At 36.7% G+C, this 23,900-nt stretch overlaps 1 protein-coding gene across 1 annotated transcript; it reads left to right on the top strand.

Moving 5' to 3' along the window:
* Positions 1-2,389: 2,389 nt before the first annotated feature.
* Asns (asparagine synthetase (glutamine-hydrolyzing)) lies at positions 2,390-21,905 on the top strand. Its single transcript, XM_026391530.1, has 12 exons — positions 2,390-2,481; positions 5,342-5,613; positions 9,889-10,126; positions 13,281-13,466; positions 13,694-13,795; positions 14,233-14,360; positions 15,588-15,714; positions 18,668-18,774; positions 19,218-19,318; positions 20,491-20,572; positions 20,663-20,818; positions 21,324-21,905. The coding sequence occupies exons 2-12, from the start codon at positions 5,365-5,367 to the stop codon at positions 21,531-21,533; spliced, it is 1,686 nt and encodes a 561-aa protein (XP_026247315.1). The 5' UTR covers positions 2,390-2,481; positions 5,342-5,364; the 3' UTR covers positions 21,534-21,905.
* The last annotated feature ends 1,995 nt before the right edge of the window (positions 21,906-23,900 follow it).

The following is a 23,900-nucleotide window of genomic DNA, read 5'->3' as shown; positions in this document are numbered from 1 at the left end:
AATAAATTTATTCATCAACAAATACTAATTTTATAAAGGTAGATTGGGTTGAATAAAATGCAACTTTATTTTTATATTAAGGCATTAATCTCAATGAAGGGTTTTCTTATTATGTGTATGTTTTTTAGTTAAAGGATACCAAAAGATAGCTATTACTATGTGATGGTCTGTTTAATTACTATACATTATTATCAGTATTTTACTTTTTGAAAGCAGATCCAACTGTAAAAGAACTATTGAGAAGCACTGATTTAACTGATATTTAAAAGAACTTTAAAGACTTTATTTAATTAAAATGCTCAGGGCCAAACAAGTGTAATTTTGCATTGTTGATTCCTTATAGAATACCCACTCTCATACTTTTGCTTTTAGATTTAAAAGATTTATGTTGACTAGGATATAGCAAAGTTTGTTTAATGCTGAGAATTTTCAGGTGGGGAGGAACCTTAGAACTTAGAAATCTATCATCTGTCTACTTATTTTTTGTCTATTTATACTCTGTGCTTAAGGATTTTATACTATTGGGAATTTTCAACCAGTTGAAAATACATTATAAAGGGATATCAAACTTGTACATTAAGTATTGACAGTGTCTGATTTTAGTAGGTCTTGCACATGTAATTTTACTATTTCTTCATTTATTTTGGTACTGTTATGATTAGTAAAAAACAAATTTATTTAAGTGTATTATAAAATAATTATACCCACCCCGCCCTTTTTTTAAAAAAATAATGATGTATTTTCTCTATCAAAGGAATATTAGAAGCACACTATCATCTTGTGGAGGCATGTTGAGAAAACCTCTTTTGAGATCCTCAAAGGAATTTTTGCACTTAAAATGCTTAAGGACAACTGATCTATCTTAACTTTATGTATGAACTTGATTTAGATTTTATAAAGAAACTTTAGGCCCTATCAGTTTCTTAGGACAAATCTTTCCCTTTACTGCATGATGAATTTTAAGGCAGTGCTGATTCTAGTGTTTTTAAAATGGAAAGTTCCTCTCCCAAATTCTCTGTGCAGAGTATAAATAGGAAAAATATTTAAGGGTAACAGGGTAACACTCCAATATGAAAATTGAAATAAAATCTGGAAAAGAAAATACATTTAATTATAAATGGAAATAATCATGTTTAGTAAAAATAACAAAATTTATGCCAGCCCCTTACTCCTTTATCAGCATCTCTAGGACAACCTAGTTATTCTAATCATTTTTCCCCATAGGCACATTGAGATGAAAATAGAAGGACCTGGTTTCACATTCTGTGTCTACAAGTGCAGGTACCTGAATTTGAATAATTTACTTCTAATTGACCCTAATGCAAAAATTTCCACATTGTAATATTATTTTTACTTTAAAATATTAGATTGGAGTGTAGGATGACAATGAATTAACTTCCCTCCCTCAGTATCATGGCTCTCAAGAGCTCTTATCACTCTATGACTTAGAATTTCAGGGCTTGAAGGACCTCTTCGGGTTTTAATTTCCTTATTCTAAAGATGGAGAGATAGGCTAGTATGCACAAGGCTCTGTGTTCAATCCCCAGCACTGGGGGATAATTCTACAGATCGGAAAAAAGATGGAAACCTAAAGAGCTTGTAGGATATACTAATAGTCACACAAGTAGTTGTCAAATTCAGGCAGGAATTCAACCTTTCCTTAGAATGAAATATGTCAAAAGCCAAATATAATAAGGAATACAATTGAATCAAATATATGTTTAGAAGCCACTTAGCGGTATTTGCTGAACTCTGAGTATTCAAAAGGTGAAGACACCAACACAACCAGGAAGGTCACAAGCTGGTTGAGTTGGAATACAACCACGACCCATCACAAAATACAAATATACTGAGATATATATCTACAGGAAGGCAAATTTAATGCTGCCTGGAGGTAGGCAGAACACAATAGCCATCCTTTGAGCTATTCTTCTCCCCATTGTTGGTTATTATTTTAGCAAATGCTTACATATCTACATGTATGTATCAGACTGTCTCTTAGAAAAGGAGAACTCAAGACTTTAAATTAAAGGTATGAGGAAATCTGCTGCAGCCCAAATCGGTGATGATTTCCCTAGGAACAAACCAAGTACAGAAGGCCCTCTAATTGCCAGACGGTCAGGTAGTCCTAGGTACCAGGATGGCACTTAGCCAGAACTCTGAAGCGATCCTTTAACAGGTAACCCAACACCTCAAGGAAAGGGAAGCACAGTCGCTCCTCCTCTCTCCCTTCCACTCCGCCCCCTCCGCCCCGCCTTGGGCACCGCCCTCCGCCCCGCCTTGGGCACCGCCCTCCGCGTCTGCAGGCCCGCACCGGAGGCCACGCCCCTGCGCGCTGGTTGGTCCTCGCCGGAATGATGAAACTTCCCGCACGCATTACAGGAGCCAGGCGGCTGTAAGCCGAGAAGAGGCCGGCGGTCTCTCCAGCGCTTCGCAACCTTGGTCTCCTTCCCTCTGTCCGTCCGACCCATTCACTACTAGGTAAGTCGGGGCCGCCTAGTGCAGCGCCCTTCGTGTGCCCGGGAGGGCGAGGTTGATGTGTAGCAGCCTGGCACCCGACACACGCGGCTCCCTAGCGCCCGGCGGATGCTGCAGCGCCGGCCGAGGACCGAGGGCGGGGCTGAAGCCTGCGATTGTTGCGCACCTGGCCCCAGGTTGGTCAGGGAGGACCTCCGTCCCGGTCCTGAGGGTTTGGTTGAAAGGCGACCCGGGGCCAGGCTGCTTGAGAGAGAAGGTAGCGGCAGCCAAAGTTTGGCCTCAGTAAATGTTATTATTTTTAACCATATGGCGTTGAATCCTGTGAAATTGTAGCAGTCCCAGGGCCCCGCTGCGGACCTGCGGGAGCGTGCACGTGGCCGGTGCGCCGTCGGGTGTGGAGGGGCGATGCAGTGTAGTCCGGGTGCAGGAGGGGAGGTCTCCGGCTTGGCAGTCATCGCCTGGAAGCCTGTACGTGTGTGTTTACTCCTCCCCCACCCCTTTCCCACCCCATGTCCCACCCCTGGACTAAGACCAGCCACGCTCAACAAGTGACTTGCTGAACAAACCCTGCCAAGAAAAGATCTGTTTAGGGAAATAAGAGGCTAAGTACCGAAAAAAGCCAAAGAACTACATGCCTTTACTGAATGGACAGCTGTTCTTCAGGGCTGGCTTCAGATTAATCAAGCACCCAGAGAAATGAAGAAATAATGTAGGCCACGGGCTAAGTTTTCTTCTTAGCCCGTGGCCTACATTATTTCTTCATTTCTCTGGGTGCTTGATTAATAATTTGGAAGCACAGAAAATCTATTTTTTCACTGATAACATTACAAGTAAGGTAGGTCTTGCACCTGTCCCTTAGTTGGTTACTGAGATCATAAGTAAAAACTAAGCGATCTGAGGAAGTTTAAGTAATTGGTAAGCACAGAAATTAAATACACTGAAGTGGCTAATTTGGTAGCTGTCATGTTATCTTATATTTTGAACATTTGAACTGCTGGCTGGTCTGAATTGGAGATGTGCTGTACATGTGAAATACACCAGATTTTGACGAATTTAGTAGGAAAAGCAATGTAAAATACCTCATCAATTTTTTTTTTCATATTGATTTCATGTTGAAATCAATTACATGTTGATACTGTTTGGGGTGTATTGTGTTAAATGTTTTAAATTCCATCTTTTATACTTTTTTAATGGGGCTACGTATATGGCTCATATAGCTATTGCATAGCACAGCTGTGTAAGTTTAGAAGGAAATATGGAAAATGACTGGGAACAGGCAAAAGCAGTAAGGAATAAATATAGCAAATAAGACGACCTTTGCTGACTTATAAGAGTGATTCCAGTAACTATAAAAAATAGGTTATGGATTTAATTTTTTTTTTCCTTCTAGAGAAATAAGTATGCTTCACAAAATTTTGTTCCTCTTTTCCCTTTAATTTAGTGGTTAGGGTGTGTTTCCCTGTTAGAGGCTTAATACTGGGATTCACTAGTTAGCATTAAGAAGTTTAAAGTAAATGTTTCTGATGATCACACTTGATTTTCAAATTACTTTCCTACCCTATTTGTAATCTTCATAGATTGTTTATCAGTAGTTATCTTAAGTGGTAGTGAATCTTTCACTAAATTGGTAATTCTTTCATTTTAGGCTGTTTGGCCAAGTGCATGCAAGGGACTGCATAGGACTTGTGCTACTTCATTTCCAAACTGCTTAAGTTGGTTCCATTTTCCATTATTTTGATCAGGTCTTAAAGGGCAACCAAAGCTTTGTTTCATTTTAAATGTCCTCAAAGGATTGCTCAAAGTGAATGATGTAATTTGAATATATGTTATAGTATATAGTGTGCTTGTCCCAAATTATCTGGACATTTGCTGCAGATTTTCATTTTAAAAAAATATAGAAGTAGTTATTTTTTCAAGTTACAGAAATTCAATTAAAATAACTGAGCTGGCAGTATCCAAATGAAGTAGCCTTTTATTTCACAGTTGATAATGAAATTGGAAATTGAATTAACATTTTTAAGGATTATTTACTTTCTGGGTTACAGGAATGTGCCAAGTGTTTTTAAATTTTTTTTTTCCCCCAGGGATGTTGCTATATACTATGCTTTCTTACTGACCAGTGCAGCCTTGACACCAAAATATTTGAGAACATTTTTGTCATCTAGGACATTTTGATAGTGAAGTTTTTGTATCTTGTGTCAACTAAGAATGTTTTGTTAGAATATTTGGTATCAGATTATATTGCTTTGTTTTTCTGATTCTTCAATCACATTTGAATAAATTACTTAGAGGTAAGCTAGAAGATATGCAAATCTTGCAAGAACTGAATCTTAGTATTATACTTAGCATATATATCTCTATTATACCTGCCATATTCCACCTATAGTTAGTATAGTTAGAGGGCATTTAATAGTCTAGGACACCCAAGAGGATAGTTTCCTGGATTGTTGAGGGCTTTTGTGATTCTGGAGTGGAAAAAGTTTGGCTAGGCTGGAAGCAGCCTTTATGCATGTCTGTATCTTGGGAGGAAACCTAGGCTGCAAAGGCTGAATTTTACCTGGATGCTGCCAGCTGTAGTTGACCACCAAATCATAAGGTGGGAAGAGATGTGGATTTTGCCTGGGTGCAAAAGAAAAAGCTGCTGTAGCTGGTTAGGTGCAAAGGTCATCCATCCTTTTTGCATACTTGTAAGTAAATCAAATCTTCTACTTCTGTGTGTTTGCCAACGTAATGGAAAATTGCTGTAGATAAGATGGTTTATGTTTCACCCTTTGAAGTGGTTAATGCAGGTTTCTAGAATGGAGGATTAATCAGGCTTGGATTGGATGTTGAATATTTGATTGGTCTGCTTTTCTCTTCATAGAAAGTTTATAGCTTCATTGCACCATGTGTGGCATTTGGGCCCTCTTTGGCAGTGATGACTGCCTTTCCGTTCAGTGTCTGAGTGCTATGAAGATTGCGCACAGGGGTCCAGATGCATTTCGTTTTGAGAACGTCAATGGATATACCAACTGCTGCTTTGGATTTCACCGGTTGGCGGTGGTTGATCCACTATTTGGAATGCAGCCAATTCGACTGAAGAAATACCCTTATTTGTGGCTCTGTTACAATGGTGAAATCTACAACCACAAGGCGGTAAGCAAAAACCTCAAAACTAGTCAAGTGTTTTAAAATATTTTGTGTAATGCTTTTTTACTTTTTACTTTACTCTAGTCATACAAGTATACAAGACACTGATACACAAAGAGGTGAATTTTCTTGGTCACAAAAAAAAATTCAGCTCTTAGAATTTTTTCTATTAAAAATTAATATTAATTGTGCCTGTGCTGTTTTTTGTATTAGATACTGGAGTTACAGTGGTAAAGAAGAGGGGTAAGATTGCACTTAAGTGGAGCTTATTATGGAATATATAGAGGAAAAGTATCATAATATCTACAACATATTCTCATGTAATTCATCTAAATAATAACTGTGTGCATTTGTGTATGAGATATTGTATGCAAATATGGGCAAATATTAACAGTTGATTTAATCTAGGTGCTCATTGCTTTAGTCTGCATATTTGAAATTTTTTCAAACTTCAAAGTTGGGAAAGGAGGTAAATAAAAATAGCTTGCAAATTGTATATGAATTTTATATGAAACTCTAGCCAAATAATCCTGGATTGGAAGTTCTTGTCAAATTCAGTATTTGGGTCCTCTTTGGCAGTCATGACTGCTTTTCTGTTCAGTGTTTTTGCTGTAGAGATTGTACATTTTGTTTTGAAAATGTCAGTGGATAAAACCAGCTGCTGCTTGGGGTTTTACTGCTTGGTGATGGTTGACCAGCTGTTTGTAATGCCGCCCCCCCCCCCATTTGACTGAAGAAATATTAGGGAACAGGAAAAATTTGTTCATATTATATGAACAAAAGAACACGTACACAGATGATGAATATGGGACACCCACATCCAGGATGGTGGTCAGAAAAGGGCTCTTGAAGCAGCACTTGAACTGAGACCTGATGGACAAGCAAGGTTGAGAAGATCACTCTCTTTAGAGGGAGATTGCACATGGAATAGCCCTGTGGTGGGAAGCAGCCCTGGGATCGTAGTAAGTGAGTTAGGGGGAGGTAGGGAAGGTAGGGTTGGGAAGGTGGGCAGGACCATGGAGCAGCACTTCATAGCCATGCTAAGAAGTAGGAATATTCTAAGGGCAGCAGCAGTTGAGGTTTTTAAGGAAGGAATGGAATTTAGTAGTTTAGAGATGACTATACTTACAGTGTTTACATAATACTGCCACTGAGTATTACTGTAGTTGCATACTTAATTAGAATCAAAGGGCAGAGATGTGGGTGGGCTGGATGCAGTCAAGTACATTAAGACTTTTAGCAGTACTAAAATTGGAACAACTTTCTAATCCAGTGAAGCTTATTCTCAGGGTAAGAATGGGTGAGAGGATGGAAATTTGGATCCTAGGAAGCTGAATTTGACAAGAATCTTTTAATACAAGATTATTTAGCTAATGTTTCACAAGTAATTTACATACAATTTATAAGTTATTTTTTATCAACTCCCCAACTTTTTATCTTGAAAAAGTTTCAAACATAAAAAAAGAACAATGAGCATCTTGATTAAATAATTCTTAATATTTATTTGCTTTATCTCTTAAACACATGAATATATTCATTATTTGGCTGAATAATTTGAGAGTATGTTACAAATAGGAAGACACTTTCCCTCTCTCTGTTTAAGCATTTGTCACCCAAGAATACACACATTCTTCCACCTAACATTAATACCAAGAATTAGTAATATCATCTAATATCCAGTTCATATTTAAATTTCCCAAGTGTCTCTAAGAGTATTTTAAGAGCTGTTTGGGTTTTTTTTTTTTTTTTTTAAATTTTGTTTTGTTTGGTTTTGAGACATATTTTAGTTAAGGTTTAAGCATTTAGTTGTGATTTTTCTTGGTGTTTTTTGAGACTTCTTTATATATTCTATCGACATTGGTAGGGATTTATATTCTAGCCACCCTTTGGCTATTTTTACATCTGAACAATAGCTTTTGCCTTGTTGTTTGCTTATAGGAATTTTCTTAATAGACTTCTCATTTGCAGATCTTTTTATTATTCATAAAATTCCTTTCACAGATTTATTAAGGGCCTATATACATGGTCATCATTTTTCTAGGTACTTGAAGATGAAATGGGGAAGAGAAAAGGTAAGAATGGAGTTTCATGCTAGTGGGAGTGAGAAGAGGGGAGTAGTTCAAATGTCTTTGGAAGTCAAATCAATATCTTATACATCATGGGAATACTACATTATACTATAGCAATATTGTCCTGGGTTTTCCCTTAAGTGAAGTAAGAAATACCTTATTTTGTTTAAACAAATTTGCTGCTTATTAATTTTGTTAATAAGTTATAAGTTCCTAAATCAGTTAAATATATTGAAATTTGCAGAGTTCTATTGCTTCTACCAAGTATCTGAGTTTGGGCTGCTAGAAACCTACCTAAAGAGTAAAATAAATATTTTAGTCTTATCTAGAGCATTCTGTAACATAAGCTACAAAGCTCCTTTTTTTTTTTTTTTTTTTTTTCCCTGGGGTTTGAGTGAAAATAAAGTATTGCTACTACAAAAATACATACAGAGTGCTGGGATTGGAGGGAGACTGAATGAAGAAGTCTGGGGTCCACAACCACCAAGTCAAATGCCAGTATGACTTTGGGATGGTGGAAAGATATGGGGCTTTTATCTAAAGGGAAACATTGAAGTGTGTTTTTAGGAGAGTAGCAAATGTTACTTAACCATTGAATTGTCAACCAAGTGACCCCTCTACTCTTTGAATAAATTGCCTGCAAGGTTTAGGTCAAAGAGAAGAGGTTAGAGATGGGGGAGGTAGATTTGGAAAGCTGTTACTTGCTATTATCACCAAATGCATTAGGATTAATTATCCTTCAGGTATTTCTGCCCAGAAGGGTTAGCAGGAATCTTTTCAGATCCCACCTGCTAATGATAGGACCATCCTGGTAGTCTCTCAAAGCAAGGAGGAGTGACTAGGTGGTGGCACTGTAGAAGTAGCCAAAGCTCTTTTTTGTGTAGATTGTGAGTGCTTTTAGATACAAGGTTCAGATGTTAGGAAGTAAGCTAGACTGTGAAGCATATTTGTAAGTCATACGTTATAGATTTACTTTTTGAAAATTGGAAGCATGTTCTGAATATTTAAGCTTATTCAAGCTTTCCACCTGATTTTGTTTCTGCTAACTTCTTTCTCTTGTCAGCCAACAATGTGAGTTTTAGTACAAAGAAAGCAGCACACACTAAGGACTTGACACCCTCAGAAGTTTGTCAGTGATAGTGGAGAGCCACTGAATTAGCCACAGTTTAATCAAGCATTCTGCATGTGGTGGCAGTGACCATCTCTTCTGTTCCTTTGGGGCATGTGGACTGATAAAGCCCCACTGTCATTTTCTCTATCAGTGAGAAGTAGCTTTAATGCCACTGCAGTGGTGGAGTCTGGATGTGGTAGTTCACCCCTGAGGACAAGTAGCTTTGTTTTGGATTATGTATTTGTCATTGTGGTAGAGTCATTTATTTGTCAGAAAGTGGTGTTTTTTTGCTTTAAATTTTCACAGGTAGGTCTTTGAGGCTGATCAGGAAGAACCTTAGGCAATACTCTATTCCCAGAACAAAAGTTCATAGTTGCTGAAAACACATTTTTAGTCTCATTGTGTTTTGGCAACTGGGTGAACTGTTTCCTTAACTTAGGCATATGCAGTCAGCCCTCCATGTCTGTGGATTCTGTATCCACAGATTCAACTAACTGGATGGAAAATATTTGGGGGGGAAATTTTCTCTGTACTGAGAATGTACAATTTTTTTTCTTGTTCCCTAAACAATATAGTCTAACAACCATTTACATAGCATGCATTTATATTGTGTCAGGTATTATAGGTAATCTAGAGATGATTTAAACTATACCAAAGGATATTTGTAGGTTGTATATAATAAACATTACAACATTTTATTTAAGGAATTCAAGCATCTGCAGATGTTGTTATCTGGGTGGGATTTTGGAACCAGTCCCCCACGAATACCAAGTGATGACTGTATATGTAAATATAGGTGTATTACATACAGAGTATGTATATAATATGAATTTTCATCCCTGCATGCCTTAACTGTTCTGGTACATTGCCGCTGTACATCCCATTTATAAGATAGCAACTAAGACAGTAACCTTATGTTGTAAAGAACTAGCAGAATCACAGGTTGAAATAAGCTGTATTTTGATAATGCCACGATTCTTCTAAACCACTAAAGTGCTTGAAATAATTATAAAGCACAGAAAACTGAATCAACTTTGCAATAAAAAGTTATTAGTGAACACACAAGCATGCTGACATTTTTGTTTTGCTCTGTTTCTTAAGTTGCAACAGCATTTTGAATTCGAATACCAGACAAAAGTAGATGGTGAGATAATCCTTCATCTGTATGACAAAGGAGGAATTGAGCAAACCATTTGTCTGTTGGATGGGGTGTTTGCTTTTATTTTACTGGACACTGCCAATAAGAAAGTGTTCCTGGGCAGAGATACCTATGGAGTCAGACCTTTGTTTAAAGCCATGACAGAAGATGGATTTCTGGCTGTGTGTTCAGAAGCTAAAGGTAATGAGGGAATTTTTTTGTGATTTTTCGTTCGTGTCCTGGTTTTGTGTTTTCTTCTAAATCATATTTGATAAACCCTGGGGAGGAGCAATGACAATTTTACATGTGACTGTCATGGATCCTTAGAGCTATGTTTTCTTTTTAAACAGAGGAATGGGCCTCCCTGTTTCAATATTTAAATTCTGTAATCCTTGAGGTATGAGTCTATAGTACATTTATGTTTTTATTATGCTGATATACTCTGCATCTAGTTTGATCCTGAAGTATATTACAAGTTTTCCTGTGTCATATTGTAATCCCAGGGTTGGCCCTGTAGTTATTGCACTGTGGAACCTTATCATAGCTACTATCACAGATATGTGTAAACAGCACTCCAGTTAATTTTAGAATATTTTTTATCACCTCAAAAAGAAATCCTGTACCCTTTATCTATCATTCCCCTTCTCTTTTTATCTATCATCTACAACATTCCTTACCCTACCCTCTAGCCCCTGGCAACTACCAATCTGCTTTTTGTCTCTATGAATGTCCTATTCTGGACATTCCATATGGATAAATTCATATCATTATATGGAATTTTGTGGATTCTTTTACTTAGTAGAATATTTTCAAGATTTATCTGTGTTGTGAGCACTTTCTTTTTATTGCCAAATAATACTTCATTACATACCACATTTATTTATCCATTTATTAATAATAGTGCTATAAATATTTGTGTGCAAGTTTTTGTGGATGTATGTTTTTATTTCTCTTAGGTATATACCTAAGAGTGGAATTCCTAGATCATATGGTCACTGTATTTAATTGTTTGTGGAATTGACAGACTGTTTTCCAAAATGGCTGTATCACTTTATGTTCTCATCAGCAACGTCTGAAAGTTTCAGTTCTCCATCTCCTCATACTTACATGTGAATATTTTGAGTCTAGCCATCCTAGTGTGTGTGACATGGTATCTTGCTGTGTTTTTGGTTTTGTGTTTCCCTTCTGACAATGATGTCAAGAATCTTTTCATGTGCTTATAGGCTATTTGTATATATTTGGAGAAATGTCTACAGAGTCTTTCCCATTTTTTTCTTCCTGCTGAGGATTATTTCATTAAAAATTAATAGACTTTTTTTAAAGAGAAGTTTATGGTCTCAAAAAATGTAAGTGGTAAGTACGGAGTGCCCATATATTTCCTCTGTCCTCCTAGTTTCCTCCACTGTTGGCATCTTGCATGACTGTTACATTTGTTATGATTGATGAATTGGTATTGATGTATTATATTAGCTGAAGTCCATTGTTTACATTGGGGTTCACTCTTTGTATTATATAGTTCTTTGTATTTAACAAATGCATACTACCATGTATCTATCATAAAGTACCATGTAGAATAGTTTCATTGTCCTAAAAATCTGTGATATCTGTGATTCACCATCATCTTTTCTCTTATTCTGGCTCCTGAACCCCTGGCAAGCACTGATCTTTTTAATGTCTAATTTTCTCAGAGTATTTTAAAGTTATGCTCATATAGTACATAGCCCCATCAGACTGGCTTCTTTTACTTAGCAATGTGCATTCAAAGTTCCTGAATGTCATTAACTTGATGCCCCCCTCCTTTTTTTTTAATTACCAAGTAATCCACTGTTTTTAACTACAGAAGAGTTTATTTATCCCTTTCTGAATTACCCATTTGTAATTGAGTCATCTATCTTATTACTTAATTATAAAAATTCCTTGTATATTTTAGATACAAATCTCAGAAAGATGTTCAGCAAGATTGCAGTATACAAAATCAGTGTACAAACAGTTGTATTTGATTGACATATGCAGTAAACACTATACACTTTGCAGTGAACATTCTGAAAATGAAAGAAAACAATTCCATTTACAATGGCATCAAAAAAATAAAGTACTTAGGAATAAATTTAACCAAAGAGGTGCTAAACTTGTACTTTGAATATTATAAAACATAATTAAAAATGTAATAAAATATAAATAAATGCAAAAGTATCCCATGATCATGGATCAAAAACTTAACATTGTTAAGATGACAGTACTCTTCAAATCGATTGATAGATTCAGTGCAATCTCTTCAGAAACCCAGATGACTTTTTATAGAAATTGACGGGCTGACTATAAAATTCATACTGACTTATAAGGGGCCCAGAAGAGCCAAAACAATCATGAAAAAGAAGAAAATAGGCAAACTTATTTTCCAGATTTCAAAGTTACTTAAAAAAAAAAAGGATTCCTACTTCTACTGGGTCTCCTTTAGACCCTATGGGCTCTTGATATGGAACTATAGTCTCATGTCCAATTTGTCCAAAATTTCTTGATTTTCTTGTCTGTATCCTTAACAGTGCCCTTTTGCATACCCATTTTGATCTTGCTACATTCTACTTAAAGCCTTTTCATTACCCTGTAGCCCTTGCAGGGGTATGTAACTCACTTGAGCTCTGGGAGCTAGTGAGAACATGTGGGTCCTTTGTCTGATCTTTGTAGTCAAAGATTACTGGGTTAATAAGCTCAGGTAGTAAATCGTGCTGTGTATTCTGTAGAGATAGGCAGTAAAACATTGACTTTCCTGTCAAAGGTAATGGTGATGTCTGTTTAGTTACTGCCTATAGAAAGTTACTGAAGAAATTTGTCTGCTTTTATTCATACATGGTATATAAAGACGATTCTGGGATAGATGTGTGACTTTTACATACTAACAGTGGAGCATTTTGCTTGTTAATGGATCTTTTCTTAAAATACCTCAGTGATGACAAAGAAATGACTGCCATTATATCATAAAATTAACATTTAAATTCTTTTTTCCCTTTAATTGTATCCTTTCTTTTTGTGTTTGTTTGCTTTATTATAGAAAATAAAATTTTCCTGATCAGAAATTCCAGCTAGGGAAAGGGAATTGAATACTCGAGGTTCTTCCGTTGTTTTGAATTACTACAAATTAGTGTAATTTTGCTGTATGTCCTATGCCACTTTAATCTCCCTAGTAAGTAGATGCTAGAACTTTGGCTGATTAACCCCCACCTCCATTTTACTTATATAATGGATATGGATGTATATTAAAGGGGGGTAATAAGTAGGAATTTATAGGATGTTAATTAGTTATAACAGTTACTATGAGGTGTTCCCTTATTTGAATATTATCTTTTTGGATTTGTAGGTCTTGTTACATTGAAACACTCTACAGCTCCTTTCTTAAAAGTGGAGCCTTTTCTTCCGGGACATTATGAAGTTTTGGATTTAAAGCCCAATGGCAAAGTCGCATCTGTGGAAATGGTTAAATATCATCACTGCAGGGATGAGCCTCTGCATGTCCTCTATGACAGTGTGGAGAAACTCTTCCCAGGTAATAAAAGCCCACCCAACCCTGCAGCACCCCCCACCAAAGGAAAATGGTCACGTTCTCATACCAGTACGTTTCCTAATTCACTTGGAGGTGATACATTGGGATTTGGCAGGCTCCCCTGTTGAGAGATTGCCATCATGGTGGAAGTGGGTGACTGTGGACCTCATTTCAATAACTAACGAAGCCCCACCCTTTCTGGAGCTGTTTCATTTATTTTGTTTTTATAGGTTTTGAGATAGAAACTGTGAAGAGCAACCTCCGCATCCTTTTTGACAATGCTGTTAAGAAGCGTTTGATGACAGACAGACGTATAGGTTGCCTTTTATCAGGTGAGGTCTTTTTTTAAAAAAAACTAATAATATTTTTTTTATGTTTGTTTAAGTGAAATGATTTGTAGCCACCCTGAGGTTTGACTATAAAATATTTTTGTTCTAAGATTTAATCTTTCCTTTATTATAGGACATAAAAGTTTTTTGTAAGCTATTTAATATTCATATTAATGCTGTGACTTAGAATTACACTGTTGCTGTATTGTTAGTGTAAGAGCTAGGTAGTACACATTCTTTAGAACTCTAGTGATTTTAACCATTTCATATAGTTACCGTATCAAGTGTCCAATAAAAAACATTTTTCTCTTATTAAGGTTCATTTCAATTTAAAAAACTTGGGGATCTTAAATAGTAAAACTATAGTCTAGATGTATATCATATATATCCCTGTCTAATGCTAGGCACCTAACCAGTATACTTGCTCTTTTTTTCTGCAGGAGGCTTGGACTCCAGCTTGGTTGCTGCCACTCTGCTGAAGCAACTAAAAGAGGCCCAAGTACAGTATGCTCTCCAGACATTTGCAATTGGCATGGAGGACAGCCCCGATTTACTGGCTGCTAGAAAGGTAAGACACTGTGTACAATCAGTGACTTGAAAAAATGTGCTCTATATGTGTAATATGAAATGAATTGCCTTCTGCCATCATGTAAGACAAATTACAATAAATTAATAATTTACTAAAAATAAAATTTTAAAAAACGAAAGGTAAAAACGCTGTCTTTGCCCATTATGTATTACAGCAGACTTGTTATTAGAATGAAAATTAAGCATAGATTCTATTTGTACTTCTCTTTTGACCTTAGTAATTGTTTTGAATTAAATATGTTAAAATAGATTGAAATGCCCTTTGAACATCAGCTGAGTTGATGTCCTCTAGGTACTGTCTTCTACCATGACCCATGTAATCACAAAGACCCTGTGATAGTATTTCTGTACTTCAGAAAGTAAGGGCTTGGTGTGGTGGTAAGATTGTGGCTTGGGGACTAGCTTCTGGTTTCAAATCCTGGCTCTATAATAAAAGTACTTACTTATGTAATGGATATAAAAGTGTCTATAATGGGATAGTTTTGAGGTTAAAAAAAAATATATATATATATATAATTCATTTGAAATATGTGGAGTAGAACCTAGCATATGTAATAAGTGGTGAATATTAGCTGTTTCTATTTTTTGGTTTTTTTTTAATAAGTCATAATGCTTTGACCCATATATGGACAGAGGGGGCTTGTACATATGCAGTGTGGGACATCTGGTTCTTGATCTGGAAGAACTTAGAATGGATAAGAAAGAGCTAAAAATCAATCTCAATGAGAGTTGATTGCAAAACAGCCTGAGAAAATAGAAGGAGCCAAGGGCCATTCTATGTAGGAATAACACCCAGGGTCTAATATTAGACATTTTAGGAGTATAAAAAGGAGACCAAGTTCAAAGTGGAAGCACATTGAACTAGAGAAAGATACTGGATTAGATAAAATTGGTGGGGAGGGAGGGATAGTAATTGGGAGCCTCTTGACTCTTAGGTTTCAGTCTTGAAGTGGGAGGGGCTGATGGGAGATTTACTTCTTTTTGTTGAGAGGTCAGGAACAGGCAGAGGCACTTGGCAGCTTGGGGCTTGAATGTGGTGGCCTGGAGAATTATTTCTTCTTACTGTGGTGACCTGGGGAATTATTTTTTCTTATTTTCCCTTGTTTATTTTTCACTACTAAATTCATCATGTTTTGTGAGGTACTATCTGTTTCATTTTCAGGGTTATTTCCTTTAAATAAAAGAATTTGAATATTTCTTTAATCAGGTGGCAAATCATATTGGAAGTGAACATCATGAAGTCCTTTTTAACTCTGAGGAGGGTATTCAGGCCCTGGATGAAGTTATATTTTCCTTGGAAACTTATGACATTACAACCGTTCGAGCATCAGTAGGTAAGATATTTTATGTTATTAAAAAGTTTTTTTTTTAATATTGAAGACAAATAATGAGGTTTTAAAAAGTTATTTCAAGAATTAATGTGTTAGCTTTCTTCTGCTGTGACAGATATCTGAAACAATTAATTTAAAAGGAAAAATGGTTTATTTTGAAGCTCATGGTTTCAAAAGTTTCAGTCCTAGTCAGTTGGCTCTGTTGTTCTTGAGGTGAGGCAGAACATTGCAAAAGAGAGCACATGTTAGGGTAAAGCTGTTCTCCTCATGCTGACCCAGAAGGAAAAAAAAGGGGAGGGGCTAGGGTCCCAATAACTCCTTCCATGCACACCCCACTCATCTACTTCCTTCTAGTATCTCCCACTTCCTAAAGGTCCCACTGTCTTCCAGTAGCTCCACAGGCTGGGAGCCGAGCTTTCAACACATGGGCCTTTAGTTTAAGAAATGTTATTTAAGAATGAGTTCATGGGGCTGGGGTAGTGGCTCAGCAGTAGAGCATTCGCCTAGCATAATTGAGGCCCTGGGTTCGATCCTCAGCACCATATAAAGCAATAAATAAATAAAATAAAATTAATGTGTCCAAGTACAACTAAAAAATAAATATCTTAAAAAAAAAAAGAATGAGTACAAACAAAAGTCCTATATTGCAAATTGTTTAAGATCACTTAACAATTCCATGAATTTCTTTTGGAGTGAAGGAAATACTAAATGCGCAGTTTAGACTCCACATTTATGTTGTCACTGTTTATATTTCCCCAAAGAGTGGATACAATTTTCCACCCTTTTCCCTCCTTGTTTCTCTAGTTTCACTGTGTAGTTTCTTGGGCTATCAGTTGGCCTTCTGTATTTGTGAGTTCCTCATCCTTAGATTCAACCAACCAAGGATTGACAATATTTGAAAAAAAAGAAAAAATTAAATCTGTACTGAACTTGTGTAGACTGTTTTTTTTCCTGTCGTTATTCTCTAAGCAGTATAGTATAACAACTATTTACATAGCATTTACATTGTTTGTATTAGGTATTAAAAGTCATCTAAAGATGACTTAAAGCACAGGCATACTATGCCTCAGAGTGATTATGATTTCAGTTCTGGACCTCTTCAGTAATGCAAATACTACTAGAAATTGAATCATGAAGTTTCTGATTTCCCAGTACATAAAAAGATATATTTACACTGTGTGATCTGTGAAGTATGAAACTGCATTGTCTGAAAAATATATGTACATTAATTATAAAATTCTCCATTGCTAAAAAAATGCTAATAGTCATCTGGGCTCTTGGGAAAATAAGTTTGTAAGAAACAAAATATCTGAATCATAATAAAACTAAAGCATAATAAAATGAGTCATGCCTGTGTATAGTAAGTTATGTGGGATTATATGCAGATACTGTCCATATTATATAAAGGACTTGAGCATTTGTGACTTTTGGTATTCACAAGGAAGGGGTCCTTGAAACAGTCCCCCATGGATACATGGATGGAACACTAGTCTTTGGAAAATGGGGAATTACGTGCATGTTGTAATTTATTTTCCTTAAGGAATTCTTACTTTAGATGTATTTTGGTAAATATTCCATCTACAATTTCAGTCACTAGCAGTTATTTAGCTCTACAAATAATGCTAGTTTTATCTGATGGATACATATTGATATAGAAAATGTACCCCAAATCAGAAAAAAGCCAATGTTGTTAAGCCTGTAAAATAACAGTAGCTTAGATAATCCTCTTTTTAAAAACATTTAACTTGGAGGACAAAAAAAAAAAAAAAAAAAAAAAAAAAACCTCTTGCCCTCTAAGACATTACAGTGAGTAAGTAGATACACAATTTATCTGTGTTATTGAAATTTAATGGGGTTGGGGGTGGGATTAGCAGAGGGGGTTTAAAAGTTTCCCTTGAGGAGAGGGAGGTTATTAAAAGAAAGGTTTAAAAGAGACACTCAGGTTGGGGATTTAGCTCAGTGGCAGAGCACTTGCCTAGTACACACAAGGCTCTGAGTTCCTCAGCCCTGGGGGCAGGGAAAGAGAGAGAACACTGGTTTAGGAAGATGTGGAGCAGGGATCAAGCAGACATGTTTCAATAACTTATGTAGCTGCCTTAACTATATAAAATTTGTAAATGGGAGTCTTGGGTGAAGTCAGTCCAAAAAAATTAAAACTAAACTATTTCTGTTAGTGTATTTTATGTGACTGTAATGAAATACCTGAGGTTAGATAACTTAAAAGGAGTTAATTTAAGTTGAAGTTTGGAGGCTGAAAGTTCAAACAGTGTGGCAGCCTGGCAAGACCCCCAGCTGTGCCACCTCATGGTGGATTGCATCCAGGTCGGAACATGCATGAGAGCGAGAGATTACAAGGAGAGACAGGAGGCCAGCACTCAGGAAAGGACTCTTTTATAATAATTAGCCCTCCCCAGAGCTAAGAGTCTCATGAGAACTACATCAGTCCCTTCCCTTACACTGGGATTTCTCCAATGACCCACCCAGCTCTTAGCATGCCCACCTTTTACAGATCCCACAACCTGTCACATGGCCACACTGTAGACCAAGCCTCCAACACATGAACCCTTGGGAAACAAATTACATATCTAAATCATAGTAAAACCCTTATTTTTGTGTATTAATACCAGCATGTAAAGCATGATTTTTATGTGTTTGAATATTATTCAGTTTAGCAAAATTTCAAGGTATATGTTCTTGGTCTAAAAACATTAGAAATTTTAAGCCTGTTTACAAAATTGTAGAATGATTTCTGGCTGTTTATTGCAATGGTACAACTTTTGAATTAAGTACATATAAATGGCTTATCTGTGTAAGGTCATTATTTTGGAAACTATTTTCTGTTAGTACAAAGTCTAGTATAATAGTAAAACCTGTAGTTGTTTCTGAAAGCCAAATAAAAAGATATTTTTGGTGGAGGGTTATGTTGACATTAACATTGATTTCTTTCTTATTTAAGGCATGTATTTAATTTCCAAGTATATTCGGAAGAACACAGACAGTGTGGTGATCTTTTCTGGAGAGGGATCTGATGAACTTACGCAGGGTTACATTTATTTCCACAAGGTGAGCACTCTGAAGCAGAGGACACTTGTGCTAGTAGGAAACATTTGACTGTTCTATTATCTGTCCTTTTCAGTGTTAGCAGTGACTTTTCTAAGTACCTTCTGAATTTATGAGGAAATCAATAGTGTCTGTTTCGTATTTCTTTGGGGAAGAAAGAAGTCTTAATAATAGTATCAGATGATTTTCATTCTTTAAAATGAACAAAGTTACAATCACCTTTCTATGTCGTCATCTGTTTTATCTGTTGTAATGTTAGCAGTTGTGGTAGGTGTGTTTTATAAGGCATTGCCTGTCTCTAACCAGACATTTACTCCTGTCCTTCCCCTTGCTTTGCTTTCTATCTTACCTATCTTTAGTGTTGGAATATGCTTAAAAGGGAGAAGTAAAAGTAGTTTGGTGTGCCACAAGCATAGCTGTTGTTCTGTTCTTTCTTTGTAAAATAGGCACCTTCTCCTGAAAAGGCTGAGGAAGAGAGTGAGAGGCTTCTGAAGGAACTCTATTTGTTTGATGTTCTCCGTGCAGACAGGACTACTGCTGCCCACGGGTAACTTGACAGTTGTTTAAAAAAAAACAAAAAAACAGTCTTCAAAAATGGAAAAGATCAGTGGTCAATTTTTTTTTTTTTTTTCCCAGTCGGTATGTATGTTGTAAAGTATGACTTTTATGGAACAAATGAAGCTGGTTTCTTAACTTAGTCCCCAAGAATTGGGCTGAAGTCAAAGTGCTATTGTGGTAATGGGAAGGGATCTTCTGTGGGTTGCCTCAGACAGTTTCCATCTTTAAAGTTTAATAACATTCTACATCTGACCTACAGGGAAGGCAGCTACAACTATTTTTAAGTCTTTTTAGAAAAAGCTAAGGCTGTAAACTCCGTATAACAAGTATTGAGTGCCCACCATGACTCTTTGATGCTGTAGTGACTCTAAGGGCACAAAGATAAGGAAGGTTTGATTAGATTATAAAACCAGGGTTCTTGTCCCCCTTGTCTAAAGTTTTCATGTTTTAACTGGTCATTGGAGAAGTGAAGACTCTTACTGTATGTGATAAACAACTGACATTAAATATTTTAGTTTCTTCTACTGAATCACACTTAGTTTAGGAAATAATTACATGGGAGATAGAGTTTAGGAAATAATTACATGGCAGATAGGGAATGAGCCTGATGCATGATTAATACCCTATTCTGTCTACCCTAACCGGGGTCATTAGGATTCAGGGCACAGATGATGTGGCATTTGATGGAATATTGTGAAACATTGGTTTCTTTTGCATACTATATGTGAAAATATTAATCAGTGGTAAAAAAAAATACTGAATTGTTATTGCAGTTGTTAATAAGAGAAGAAATGATCTCATCTAGAAAAAACTTGGAGTCAGTTCCAGGCAAGGTACATTCTTAATTATCAGGTCACTCATGATCCTTAACTTTTTCTGCTTTTCAAGTTATACATTTAACTTTTCATATAAGGGAAAGTAAAAGTAATAGTCTCAAAACGATAATCACACGCAATAGATGAAATAATATCTATTATTTTGAATGAAGATTTCTGTATTCATCTGTTAGTGTAGAACAGTCAATAGGAGGTTGTTGAAATGGCTCTATAATCCCAACATTAATCAATCTGGTTCCGTTGCTTGGAAACTCTGAGCCTGAACCTAAATTGACAGGTACTCAATACCCTTTTTGATTTAGATCTTTCAATTTTCTCCTTTAAGCCTTGAACTGAGAGTTCCATTTCTGGATCATCGCTTTTCTTCCTATTACTTGTCTCTGCCACCAGAAATGAGAATTCCAAAAGTAGGTAAAATCAACTCAACGTAAATACTGCCTGTTGCTCTCAGGTTACATCTGTGTCTTTTGCTAATGCTTCTTCTGTTTTCATGTCAGAATGGGATAGAGAAACATCTCCTGAGAGAGGCATTTGAAGATTCCAACTTGATTCCTAAGGAGATTCTCTGGCGACCCAAAGAGGCCTTCAGTGATGGAATAACCTCAGTTAAGAATTCCTGGTTTCAGATTTTACAGGAATATGTCGAACATCAGGTACGAGGTCTTTAAAAACAGTTTGTGCAATAGAATAATTTAGATGCAGATCTGGAATCTCAGTTCTTTTCATGTTTATTTTGAATGTTTGCTGTCTGTAGGAGAGAGTCATAGTCTCTATAAATAGCATCTCTTTTAAAATAACAATTATGTAAGAAATAAGGAAAGAAGGTTTATAAAGTAGTATTTAGAATTGAAAGAGAGAGAGGGGAGGCTTATTAATCAGCACTGGCCATTTAACCTATTTGGGGATGCTTACAGACATTAGACACAAGTGAATAAAATAACCTCTAAGTATTAGAAATATGCATGTGAATACTTTTTGAAAGTTAACTATGGCTGTGCATGTTATGGATATTGTAGCACTTTCCAAGTGATGCGTGTACAATTTATTGTACAATTTATTGTCATGCTTTCTCTTTATTTTGGTTTTGTGGTAACAGAGCAAACACAGGTATTTCCATGCCATTTAAAAGGCTATTCTGCTCTTATACTCTTATTACAGGTTGACGATGCGATGATGGCAGCTGCAGCCCAAAAATTCCCCTTCAACACTCCTCAAACTAAAGAAGGCTATTATTACCGTCAAATCTTTGAACAACACTATCCAGGCCGGGCTGACTGGCTGACCCATTACTGGATGCCCAAGTGGATCAATGCCACTGACCCTTCCGCTCGCACTCTGAGCCATTACAAGTCAGCTGCCAAAGCATAGGCACTCTCCAAGCCGTGAAGTGAAAGTAGATGTTTCTTCTTGGGGTGTAGAGGCACGGGACAGTCAGGGGAGCAGTGAAAGTCAACCACTTAGGCCTACTTGGGCATGAAAAAAATAAAAGTCATACCTAAAACTTTGTTCTGCTCATTTGTATTCCTACAGTTCTGTCATTAGAGGTAACTAGAAATGGAATAGCTGTGCCATAAGACAGTAAGGAGGATACAGTGAGCTAAGCCAAGAGGGAATGGTCTGATATCTACAAGAACTGTTTGGAAGATGTCTGGGCCTCATGCACATGTGGTCTCCCAGTCCTTGTCTCATCCTAGTGTGGTTCTCTTGTGATTGCCCTCTTAGTTCTGCCCACATTCCTTACAGTTGGCTGGAGATGTGAATCCTTTATAGGAGTTGGGGACCATTCTATTGTGTAATATAGTGATTCAGTTTTTTCTTTTTTAGGTTGAGCCATTGACCCTCCTGGAGACTATTTTTCCAGAATTGAAGTCAAACTTTTAAATGAAGTGATCTTTGGTGCGATTGTTCAGCTCTACTGTTGTACCAAAGTGGTTACATAGACAATACGTAAACTAATGGGCATGGCTGCATTCTATTAAATCTTTATAAACAGACTTCGGTCCCTGTTCCAGAGCAATAACCCAAGCTGTGCATTTCCAATAAAAGGAACAAAAGTAGTTGGAGAAATAGGAAATTCAGAAACATTTAATAAAAGGTAGATTTTTTGTTTGAATGCTCACTGGTTTTTTCAAGACAGCATATTCAAATACATAAGAAAGGTGAATTTAGCTATTAAAGACTTTTGAAAAGGGAAGTGTTGGTACACAGGTAAATATAAGAATGATTGATGGGAAAAATGGGTAAGCCAGAAATTTAGTAAGTTGGAAAATGAGGAATTGATGTTAGCTGTAGGCCTTCATCTATAATTTAGAAATGTTTCCAAGAATCTAAAGAATGTCACTAATATTGGATGACTTTTAATGATTGTCTTGTATGTGTAGGTGCATAAATTGTTTAAATACAGCATGATTTGTCTCTGGGTATGTATTCCTGGTAAAGTGTCACCCAGCCAAGCTAAGTGGTGTTAAGAATACTTGGGAAACTTCGTTGATAATGATAACACAATGTACATTGCAAGATTAAGTATGGCGTAAACCATGAACTGCCAGTTTGTAAGGTTGTGGGGTTTGACTTCACATTTTTAACTTTAGTGTCTGTGAGATCTGGAATATTCAGGTACCACCCAGAAATTTGATGGTTGAGATACTTAGTTAAGCCAATTTCCTATTATCAAACTGGCAGCAACTTGCTAGATTTCAAGCTACACTTAAGATCCATATAAGTTTGGTTTTTTTTTTTTTTTTTTTTTTTTTTTGCAGGTGGTGGGGGTACCATGGGGCACTTGACCACTGAGCCACATCTCCTGTTTTGTATTTAGAGACAGGGTGTCACTGAGTTGCTTAGTGCCTCGCTTTTGCTGAGGCTGGCTTTGAACTCGTAATCCTCCTCTCCCAGCCTCCTGAGCTACTGTAATCATAGGTACACACCACTGCGCCCGGCCCATTTAAGGTTCTTGGCACACATTATAAACTGGCTAAAAGTGGCAATCTCTGGGGCATGTTCTTGTGACTCAGCAACTTTCAGATTGGCCAAGCCTGTTTTCCTGGACCATTCTGGTCTTGGTAATTCAGTGATGAGGAGGCACATGGCATCTAATACACATAGCACCACTAACAAAAAATTGTTTTTGAGGAGTGAACTAAAAGAACAGCTGATGTGATCCTGTCATTTCTGCCTCATGAGCACTTTATAATAAAACAGCCTGCTGCTTGAAGTTCCTCTCACTTTGATCTAATATCTGCTCTAAAAAAGGTATCATATAGTTTGACAGTCTTTTTATACTTTTATTTTTTAAAAAAATGAATGTGGGCTGGGTGTATAACTCAGTGGTGGAGCACACGCTGAGCACAAGGACCTGCATCCAACCCTCAGCACCAAGAAACAGAAACTACAGAATATCCTACCACTACTTTTAAAGAGTTCTAACACGTCCTTGCAGATCTCTTGCTAAAAGACACCATTGTGCATGTGTGGATCAATTATCTTGGATAACACACAGCTTGAAAGTATATTAAGTCTTTCATAAGGAAAAAATAGAAAGAAGCTAGCTTATCCTGAGCCTGTGAGCCTTCCCACGGATGACACCCTCTTTTGGAAGTTTCCTTGTGTCAAGATTGTTGTATGAATAGATCTTGTTGAAGCCACAGGGGTCAACTGTACTCCGTCATTCCTCCTGTTTGGGGGTTGCCTTGGTTTGGTCTGGGGTCTGTGCTAAGGGGTCCTTTGCATTCCCAT

The sequence above is a fragment of the Urocitellus parryii genome, chromosome 3 (genome assembly GCF_045843805.1).
Source record: "Urocitellus parryii isolate mUroPar1 chromosome 3, mUroPar1.hap1, whole genome shotgun sequence".
NCBI classification, from domain to species: domain Eukaryota; kingdom Metazoa; phylum Chordata; class Mammalia; order Rodentia; family Sciuridae; genus Urocitellus; species Urocitellus parryii.
Note: the sequence above shows the minus strand (reverse complement) of the source record. Positions and strands in the feature narration are given on the sequence as shown.

Bases quoted from the DNA above. Each gene is read 5' to 3' on its own strand.
- Asns (XM_026391530.1), top strand. From the start codon at position 5,365: ATGTGTGGCATTTGGGCCCTCTTTGGCAGTGATGACTGCCTTTCCGTT. The intron at 13,796-14,232 runs GTGAGGTCTTTT...TTTTTTCTGCAG, and splicing joins TATAGGTTGCCTTTTATCAG to GAGGCTTGGACTCCAGCTTG. The intron at 14,361-15,587 runs GTAAGACACTGT...TTCTTTAATCAG, and splicing joins ATTTACTGGCTGCTAGAAAG to GTGGCAAATCATATTGGAAG.